Source organism: Onychomys torridus, chromosome 12, assembly GCF_903995425.1.
Source record: "Onychomys torridus chromosome 12, mOncTor1.1, whole genome shotgun sequence".
Taxonomy (NCBI): domain Eukaryota; kingdom Metazoa; phylum Chordata; class Mammalia; order Rodentia; family Cricetidae; genus Onychomys; species Onychomys torridus.
The window spans coordinates 9951226-9961946 of NC_050454.1; the positions used below are offsets into that span (position 1 = coordinate 9951226).

General features: G+C 43.6%; 1 protein-coding gene across 2 annotated transcripts in view; it reads right to left on the minus strand.

The window, feature by feature from the left end:
• Nucleotides 1–4898, minus strand: part of Atp13a5 (ATPase 13A5) — a 123304-nt gene extending 118406 nt beyond the window's left edge. Inside the window, exon 1 of one of the 2 annotated variants that reach the window (XM_036203568.1) lies at nt 4656–4898. In XM_036203568.1, the coding sequence (XP_036059461.1) occupies nt 4656–4715 (60 nt within the window). In that variant the 5' untranslated portion in view covers nt 4716–4898. The remainder of the gene's footprint in view (nt 1–4655) is intronic. The other variant, XM_036203569.1, reaches the window with a different exon arrangement.
• Between the last annotated feature and the right edge of the window lie 5823 nt (nt 4899–10721).

The following is a 10721-nucleotide window of genomic DNA, read 5'->3' on the forward strand; positions in this document are numbered from 1 at the left end:
ACATCCAGGTGTCACATGATAAGCTTCTTTTCATCCAAGTTGTTGAAGACATAAACAGGTATCACTAGAAAACCAGTAGGACTACCTTTTATATTTCAATATGTACTTTTCAATATTGATCCTTTGGATGTCTTTTGAGAGAATGGGGGGGATGTCCTTTAATGGGTGTAAGTAATGTATTGTACGCAATGATCTATATATTCACATCTGATTTTTCTTAGCAACTCTTCATATATTTCGCCTTTATGATGGTGGCACTCAAGCAGTTACCGTTTTCTGAGCTTTCATCAGAGAAAAGAGAAACACATTTGACATACTTATCCTATCTGCCTGCCTCTTCCATTTGCATATCCTAAACACAATGTAAATTAACCCCTTTCTTGCCATAGCATTCTCCACATTTTAGACTTGACCCTCACAAAACTTGTTGTATTGGAAGGGCAAGTATTTCTGGTTTCAGGCAACCAGTAAAGTCTTGAGAGATTTCCACACCATTTGATTAGCAATGACTGCATCCTAGAGAAGATACTGTTTGTGGGACAAGCATTTCCCCCATGTGAAATGCTACCCTTGCCATTCTATGTCCTCCACACCAAACAGCCATTTTCCTTTTTTGAGTTGTTCGCATTTGGGATCTTGACACCCAAGCAGTAAGTATTAGCATGAGAGGAGAGTCCAAGGGAACCATTTGCGACTCAAGTGAGTAAAAGTGGTACTGGCAACCCTAAGGAGACCTAAGTGAAGAGCCTGCTCAGAAAGTATGAAGAGTTCCCATAAAAAAGGACCCTGGCGCAGAGACTAATGTACATACAGTGTGCCTCCAGACCTGCCCGGATCATGGGCATGAAGTGGAACTGACGATGATTTTCTCAGGAACGGCAGTGTATCCAAATGTGATGTGAGGATGGAGGCAGCCAGCATTTCCTTCATTCCCAACATCCAGTCCCCCAAAACCACCAAGATCACAGTCCAGTACCTGACACTAGGGAGCTTGTGACTAGATTAACACACTTCAAGTTTCAGAACATGACAGAATCTACTAGAATGTACCCCAGGATAAGAAACTTGTTGAAGACCTCACTTTCCAATCAGTAGAGAAACAGAAAGGCTTCTGAGTGTTGTAGGCCTCAGCGCTGGGGCTTTACTGTTAACTGGGCTAAGATGACAGATGAAAACTCTTTCCTATTTGTCCTGCCCACGTCCAACATCTACCCAAGATTAACTGTTGTCTCCACTCAGGCCTGCTTTAAAAATGGGAAGCCTGGGCCCCCTGGTGTGCTGTATTTTATGCTCACTGTCAACAGCCCGATGGGAGTAGTGTGGTGGTGGTGTATAAGTTGGTTTAGCAACGGTATGTGAAGACTTGTACTATTTTTGGATTCGGAGTGTCTGTCAAAAGTGGTGTTTTTTATGTCTTTTGTATGCTGTTTGCCCTTCCTATATTTTGCTATATATAAGTTTAATATTTCAGTTTTAAAAAGAAAATTCTAAACCATTTTAAATTCATCATTCAGCTTCAACAACCAGGTGAAAAAAAAAAATCAAAGATGAGCAACTTTGTCCTATTTGGGGTATTTTTGTAAGAATTACAGGCATGGATTTTAATAACACCTTTGCTTTTGTGACTTAATTCTTCAGATGCACTTACAAATATGTCCACCTTTGTGGACAGAGGTTTAATAAGTTTTCTTATACATAGAAAAAAAAAACAATACATGTCATTCACTGAGACCATCCTCACTTTTCTTACTGAGGTTCAATGAAGAAAATTCTGGAGAAAATCTGTGCACACATTCACACACATGTACACACACATACACACACACACAGGCACATGCACACACACATGCACATGAAGGAGTCCATGGATCCCCATGTGTTGGAATAGAAACACAATGATGTCTCCATAAAGGCTCAGAAGGAGCTGTAATGCATCCCAGACTCTGGGGCTCCCTGATGCCTGCCTTCCTGCCTTTTTCACCTAATATCTCTCAAAACAAAGTGACAACCACAAGCAACTTGGGTTAAATAACTCATCTAACAACCACAATTTAAACCCAAGTCATCCTGAGGTGAAACTCTTCTCCCTGGCCATTGTGATACACAGTCTGGGGGGGGGCGCTGTGGTATGAAGGCTCTCAAGGACTGTCAATGAAGCTGGGGGTCCTTCAAGAAAACTGACAAAAGAAAAGAAAAATCTCTCTGTGACTGGTGGGGCTGCGAGAAGCCCCTGGGAGAGGTCTAGATTTAGAAAGAAGAAAATGAAAAGACTGAATTAGAGCTGGGGTTATAGTGAGGACGGTGAGAAGTAGAGGGAGTAGGTTGGGAAGGTCAGCAATGGCCTGCAAAGTTAGCGTGTCTATGCTCCCAGGCATTGTGCAGACAGAATGAGCATCAAATCACCCCAAACTATGGCAGGACAGTGTTCAGTTGATCTGCCTTGGAGGATTCCGGCTGGAGAGTGGGAGTCAAGAATAAGGCTGGAGCTCAGTTCTCCAAGCTAACATAATGCTTTCTAGCTATGCTGGGCCCAGCAGAATAACCCCAGCTTGCCCTGGAATAATTCCCAGTCCCTCTCCATCCGCTTAAAATTCTTCCTGGGTGTTGGACTGAAGGAATGTATTATTTGATCTAACCGTATCTACTTTTCACTTCAAATTTCCTCCCACACTCACCACAGATTGTCTGCTTAAAGTGGTCAGTGTAAGTCAAAGTCACACTGGGCCCTGGAGGACCTTCAGCGCAGGAAGAGCAAGTGGGGAGACACTGAAGTGTCACGGTTTTGCAGCCTCAATGTGGACACTAAGCCAGACCCAGGTTTACTTTGATCTAATGGTTGTTTTTCAGAAAATTCATTTCCACAACGTTATCATCTGGCTGTTTGACTAAAAGCTCCAACGTTTTCGGCTCTCCTTTGAACTCTGCAGGCCCAACAGCACTGAGCAGTTGATTGTAGGACAGGAATTATCTGGAACTGAGTCACAGATTTTTGGTCACCTCACCCAGTTACCGACTGGCTGAAATAAGGTCACAGGCAGGCTGTGCTGCCTGCCCTAGAGTAATATTTGGGGAGGAGACTCCATTGCCAACCTGCCTCCCAGAATGCCTTGACAATGTAAGGGTGTCAGAACATGGTTATTCCCAATAATATTTCCAATAGAGGTTTCCAGCAGACAGCTCTACAAATATTTGCTCAACTGTAAAAGCAAAGGAAACCCTAGCATCTGCCCCATTACTCAGTCCTTTGATTGCCTCTGTAAATAGGAAGACTAAAATGCCAAATGCAATACACAGTTCGGAAACAGTAAGAGCAGCATGAAGCTTTCAGGACCACTCATTTATATGAAAAAAAAAATCAGAACAGGAGGGAAAGGATTCTAAAACATAATGCCATGAAGTCCAGTGAGGTACAATGATGCATAAGAGTGGGACATTTGTCATTTTAATTTCCCAGAAGCCCCAATAACAAAGAAAAAGGAGCCGATAGAATTAACTTGTATAATAGATTCTATCCAACTCAGTCTATTCTAAAATATTACTTCAACCTGTTACCAATATGGAAATTATTAACAGGGTATTTTAGCTAGGTTCTAAGTCTAACATGTATTTGACACATAGAGGACCTTTTTATTTGGACCAGCTGCTTTCCTGGCACTCAAAACATGCCACAAAGCAGCCATCTTACTGCACAGCATATGTGTAAATTAATTACTTATTAATAATATAATAAATATATAAGATTAGTAAATAAGAATAGTGGAGCTATAGGTAAAGATGTTGCAAGGACTGAAGAGGTCAGATGGGAAACTGACCCGTTCTGAAAGATGAAAACTAAGATTCGGGGTTCACTTCAGCCTCTGTTCACTCTGCTGTCCCTTCCCAACTGTCTCCCATTTTCTCATCTCTTCTCATTGTGCCTGTGGGAGACCCTGCTGGAGAGTGGACAGGCCGGGGTACAAAGAGTCAAAGAATGGGCTGGATTTGCAACCTGTCTAATGACCTTGGATGAGTTACCTAACCTCCTTGGTCTCAGATTGCTTTTCTAAGAAGTAGGATTAGTTCCTTCGGTGCTGGGTTGTAAGGATTAAGTGAAATCATAAACATAAACTGCTCAGCATCAAATGGACACTATAGAACTTTCACATTTTTAGCGGCTACTTTTTAAGACGTATGTAAATTTAGAATAAGGGGCGGAAGGAAGAAAAGGAAGCAGAAAAGAAAGAAAAATCGAGTGTGCGAAAGTCTCGGCCTCAGTGCCACTACTCAGCACTTGGCGCCCCGACGCGCCCTTGATCTCAGTAACTCTGTGACTTCCTCCCAGATCACCATAGTCCGGGCTGTGCAAACAAGCCAACAGGAGACTAAGAAAAGGAAGTTTCCGTTTCACCAGTTTCTCCGATGCCATAATGACCCTGGTGGTTGTGGGGAGAAACCCCAATTGGGGAGCGCATGCCCAGGACTCGGCAAAGTGTCTAGGACACTTCTCACAGACTCTGCCATCCAGAGTTACATCTTGCTCAGGTCCCCCCATGCTACCAGACTCAGACCCTTCTGGGCCCTAGAAGCAGCAGCCTTGCTGCCTCAGTCTGTCGTCTACTGCACCAGCAACCAACCCTTGGACACTTGGAGAAGACGTGAAAAGAGGGGAGACTCACCAGCTCATTTTCCTCTCCTTCATTGAGCAAAGCCTGATGGGCGTTCTTACTCTTCTCCATCTAGAGCAGCATGCGTGGGTCCCTTCTGACCACTACGGGAGGGAATGTCAGGGCCACCTGTGTCTGCGACTCAGCCGCTGCTGCTTGTCATTGCTCCTCTCAGGTGCTTACAGAACCCGCTGGCACCTTGCCCTTTACAACAGAGAAAGGCGAGGCTGTCCACGGGCACGGGATTGGTCTGCTAATTTATCTGCTTGATGTGTGTTTTTTTTTTCTTCCTAGTGTTTATTTACTGAGCTACATGTGAAGTGCCTCCAGACTGAGGGAATGATGGGGGGTGGGGTGGGAGGGAGGGGGGGGGGGGGGGCGGGGCAGGGGCAGGGGCAAGCTGTTGCACCAAAAAGTAATTTCACATGCAGCCCATGAAAGTCCCCACCAAAGAATGGGAATGGCCACCGTGCTAAAAACACAAAGCAACAGAGTCTTATTTGTCTTGTGAGCGCTGTGGAAGCTCGTGGAATTTAGAGAAGCTGTGAACACAGAGTGGTAATAGAAAGTGGAGGAAGGGGTGTAGGACTCCTTCTGGAATCGGGGGAAAAATGGAGTTGTAATCCCTGCTCTACTGATGACCCTGGATAAATCACTTATAATCTGAATTTCCAGTTTCTGGTATGTAAAATGTCAATGATAATTATAAGGATGATATAAGGGCTCATGATGATGTTTGCAAAAGGGCAAACGTAACTTCTGCTACCTCCATTGAGAGACAGGCAATCATCTTTGTCGCAATCATAGCACTAATCAAGGAAGAGACGTTTTGGAATAACTATGGAGTACCTTGATTCCACAGTTCACAAAACTGGAAGGGAGGGAGAGAAGAGTGAGAGAGATGATTATTAAGGATATAACCAGAATTTTCCACCCCCTGAATGATGATTTTCCACCCTTCAATTTGATGTTTTTCTCAGAGGGGGTAGGAAAACGGACCCATTCTTAGGTTAACTGGTTAATTTTTAATTAAGCACACACACACAGACACACACACACACACACACACACACACACACACACACACACACACAAGGCTTTCACTATTTTCTGTGTGGTTTGTTGCATCTATCCACTGACGGGAATCCTTAACCCTTTGTCTGTGAAGAAAGTTGACTAAGGCAAAAAGCATCACCTGTTGCTTGAGTGAGCTCATGTGTCCTCCTTGACATTCAAGACAGATCAAGGTAATTCACTGTGGAAGCCCCCAACTGACTCAGTTTCCCAGTTTGAATCTGAAGCCTATTCTGAGTCAATAGAGTTCAAGCTTGCATGTTCCAGGGCTGTGAGAAAGTCCCGATTTGCCCACAGAGCCTCCTGGAAGGGCTGTGAGAAAGTCTTGATTAGCCCACAGGAAGGAACACACTATCTAGCTGCTGATGCCAGCCAGAGGTACATTGAGATAGAAAATGAAACTGCCTGCTCCTTGACTCAAGGACAAGATAGATAGTGGTTGAATGCCTGTGCTGTGCATTGTTCTACCTCTGCCCTTCAAAATTGTATATAAGCTGGCTGTGAAATAAACTCGAGACTGTCTGGCATTGACCGGCAGACCTCTCAACTCTTTTCTGTCTTCTTCATTGTCTCTTCAATCCACACGCCTCTCCCCAGCTACCCAGCTGACTGTCGGCAGGCTCCGACAATTTCCGGCCCTTCGTGACATCATTGATGAGATCACATGCAGAGTTACAGCTTTTCATGTCAGCCCAATGACCAAGGTGATGCTTATCCAGAAACCTAATGGTGCCCCAAATGTTGTAGTCCAAAGTCAAGGCAGGTTCAGATTTGAGGATGGCATTCTGGTAAGCTCTAAAGAAAGACATGCATGGCCACTCTTTACCTTTTACCCATAATCCCACTCACATTACTTACTAAAGTAATATCAGGGTTGTTTCTGTAACATGTATAAAATGAATGCACCAATGAGTCATAACTTGTCTAAAGTGGGCCCAGGACCCCATTCTAAACAATGACAATAAAGGCAGCTAAGGGCAGCTGAGTGAAGATAATCCAGGTAGTGAAAGGAAAAGATATTTTGTTGTCTGTTTGTTCTCTCTCTCTCTCTCTCTCTCTCTCTCTCTCTCTCTCTCTCTCTGTGTGTGTGTGTGTGTGTGTGTGTGTGTGGTGTGTGACCCCGTTTTTCTCTCTCTCTTCCCACCATTGAAGATGTTGGGCTTCAAGCACAGAAGAGTGTATATCCAGCTCTGGCATGTAAGTATTACTCAAGGAAGAGGGTGGAAAAGGTAGAGCAGGTTAGAACCACGCCTTCCACTCTCCTTGGCAGAAACAAGTGTCTCAAAGCCCACTTCTCAGTTTAAAGCAGTGGTTCTCAACTTATGGGTCGAAACCCTTTGGAGGTTGCATATCAGATATTTACATTGTGATTTGTAACAGCAGTAAAATTACAATTATGAAGTAGCAACAAAATAATTGTATGGTTGGGGGTCACCACAACATGAGGAACTGTATTAAAGGGTCACAGTTTTAGACAGGGTGAGAAACCCTGCTTTAATGGGAAACCAGATTTGGATGGCTGATCTAGGTCTCCAAACGCTTTTGTTATTGTCTCCTCTTACCACCATAGCCTTACTGGAACATTCTGCTTCATCAACACTATTGAATTACCTACATGAGGACCATGGTTTAATTAAGGCAGACAGTATCAGTTTTCAGCATTTTGGGGCTTTACATCGTTAACACTACAATCTTCCACTTGTAAATTCTTAGAGGTGCATTCTTATGAGGGACGGGGACACTGGAGGGCAGTAAGTTAAGGTTTCTATAAACCAGTCTTAGAAGAAGTACTCTGTACTTATGACGAAAGATGGACCATATCTCAGAGAGATAAGCACACTTCTCTGCAAAGTGGACTACCAATAGGAACCAGCTGAATGCCAGGAAGGAGAAAGGGATTTGGTAGCCACCTAGTTGTGGTGGTATTGTGTTCCCCAAAATATTGTGCAGGCTAATAAACTTATCTGGGGTCAGAGAACAGGACGGCCACAATATTAAACGTGAGGATAGGCAGTGGTAGCACACACCTTTAATCCTAGCATTCCAGAGACAGAAATACCTCTGGATCTCTGAGTTCAAGGCCACATTAGAAACAGCCAGGCATGGTGACACATGTGTTTAATCCTAGAAATCTAGCCTTTAATCCTAGGGAGTGATGGCAGAAAGTAGAAAGATATATAAAGCATGAGGACCAGAAACTAGAAGCATTTTGGCTGGTTAAGCATTCAGGCTTTGGAGCAGTACAATTCAGCTGAGATTCATATGGATGAGGACTCAGAAGCTTCCAGTCTGAGGAAATAAGACCAGCTGAGGAACTGGAGAGGTGAGGTAGCTGCAGCTTGTTCTGTCTCTCTGATCTTCCAGCATTCACCCCAATAACTGGCCTCAGGTTTGTTTTTAATAATAAGACTTTTAAGATTCCTACAACACCTAGTCAATCTCAGAGAGCCGCAAAGTGGTAGATCAGCCCAGATCGCTACAGACTCACAGTACAGCAAAGAGCAAAATGACACCACAATGGAAGGAAGGATTCATGTGCAAGGCAGAAGTGAGGAAGGCTTGGAGGCTTACAAATATGAGGAGGATCAGACATTGGTGAGTCTCTGTAGCAGCTGGCAGGTTATGGAGAGGTTGTTATATCTCATTGAATGACCTTTTTGCAACAATTACACAGGTAAAGAGGCATACAAATTTAGGTACATGGTCAAAACATAGACTCAAATACCCTGTCCCTCTGATCATAGGCAGACCCAACCAACCCTTTATTTTTCCATCTTTACATCCTAACAAGAACACAACAACACACACATTCTCTACAGACAGAACAGGATAGAGGCGTGTCTTTAATACATGTAAATATGGCTGCTCACAGTGAAAGCATAATTGGGATCTTTCCTATTCTCTACCTTTAATTTCAAATCAGAAAATCAATAAACCAAGGATTTTGTTACAAAATCCATAGATGAGTAGAAACACAATCACATTATCAAGGGACATAAAGGGGAAAAGAGACCTTTAATTCCTAAAAGGTCTTTAAGTGGCTGGAGAGATGGTTCAGCAGTCAAAAGCACTGGCTGCTCTTCCAGAGGTCCCAGGTCTGATTCTCAACACCCATGTAGCAGCTCACAATGGTTTGTCACTACAGTTCCATATGGTCCAACAATCTCTTCTGGCCTCCACTGGTATCAGGCATGAAAGTGGTACACATATATCATACTTATTTTTTAAAAAAATTTTAAGGGACATTAAATTGTGTGTGTGTGTGTGTGTGTGTGTGTGAGAGAGAGAGAGAGAGAGAGAGAGAGAGAGAGAGAGAGAGAGAGAGAGACTGGCAGGTGACTATGAATACCAAAGAGGGCCATCAGATCTCTTGGAGCAAAGTTACAGGTATTTAAACAATTTGATGTGAGTGCTGGGAACTGAACTCAGGTCCTTTGGAGGCACAGCAAGTGCTCTTAACACACTGAGCCACCACTTGAGCCCCCAGAAGAACCTTTCTGTATTGCCTGCCAACTTCTTGGCCTGCTGATTTATTTCAAAAAGAACACCTGAGCGTATGAGTCAGTGTTAGGATTGAAGATGGATCAAAAGCAGAGCAGACAACAGTTTTAATGAGTTCAAAGCCCAGTCAAAAAGTAAGGCAGCAGGATTCCATTCTTAGGGGATAGTGGGCTGTGTAAGAGGGCGTAACTGCAGACAGAGCTGAGACAGAAGGAGGATGCTGTGACTGATGTCTAGTCCAGTAGCTTCTTCAGCTAACCACAGAACTTAGAGAGTTAGATGATGTATGTAGAGTTTTCTCTCTCCAATATAAAGCACACGTATATGACATATGGACATATGCACAATATTTTACTTATATCAGATTTAATTTATATGATGGTTCTTCATAAATTTGTTGAAAATATGTGGACTAAGCTTTCTCTCCCTCACTGTTCGAATTGTTGAAAGGAGAGCTGTGGTAAGGGAAAATAAAAAGCCAGTGAGGTGGCCCAGTGGGTAGAGGAACTGACAGCTTAGCCTTAAAACCTGAGCTTGATCCTCAGGCCCCACATGGTGCAGAGAGAGAGAGAGAGAGAGAGAGAGAGAGAGAGAGAGAGAGAGAGAGCAAGCAGATTCCCACATACTGTCCTCAGACCTCCCTGTGTACATGAGGGCATGTGTGCAACACACACACACACACACACACACACACACACACACACACACACACACGTATGTATACATAAAAAGAAAATGAAGATAAAATCACTGTGTCTGCAAAGTTGACATTTCAGTGGCTAAGGAACAACAGAACAAATTGATAAGCTGGGTCCATAGTTTAGTAGACAATCATATCCATGAGAGGAATAGAGCTGTTGAGGGTAGAGAGGGAGGAAGTGGGGGAGATAAGGGACCAATGTGGGGGCATTTTTAAATAAGATGGTCAGGGATGGATCTACAGAGCCCTAAGGGCACTTCTTTTTTTTTTTTTTTTTGAGACAGGGTTTCTCTGTGTAGCTTTGGAGCCTGCCCTGGAACTCTGTAGTCCAGGCTGGCCTCGAACTCATAGAGATCCGCCTGCTTCTGCCTCCTGAGTGCTGGGATTAAAGGCGTGCGCCATCACCATCCAGTCTAAGGGCATGTTTAAAGAATGTTGTTAGATAAGCATTGCCCACTTGGCTGCCTGTGCACAGAATGTTATACATCAAGTGACTGTCAAGCATCAACACTGTGGAAGCTGGGGCCTGAGAAAGGAGGTGGTGTGCTGAGAGTGTGATCATAAGACAAATCCTGGAACCCCAGGAATCCAGGCACTAGTGTGGAGATGGCTTATTTGATGCTAAAAGAAGATGATTCTTTCCACTGCCCTCTTTTATATGACAAGTAATTCAACTGAGTAACAAAATGAGTAACAGCAATTACTAGACAAGAAACAGACAGAGTAAATGTGGTCTTTCACTGTATTTTTGTATATATGGTATGACAGCTGATAGAAATTCTTAAATAAACATCACTATGCAA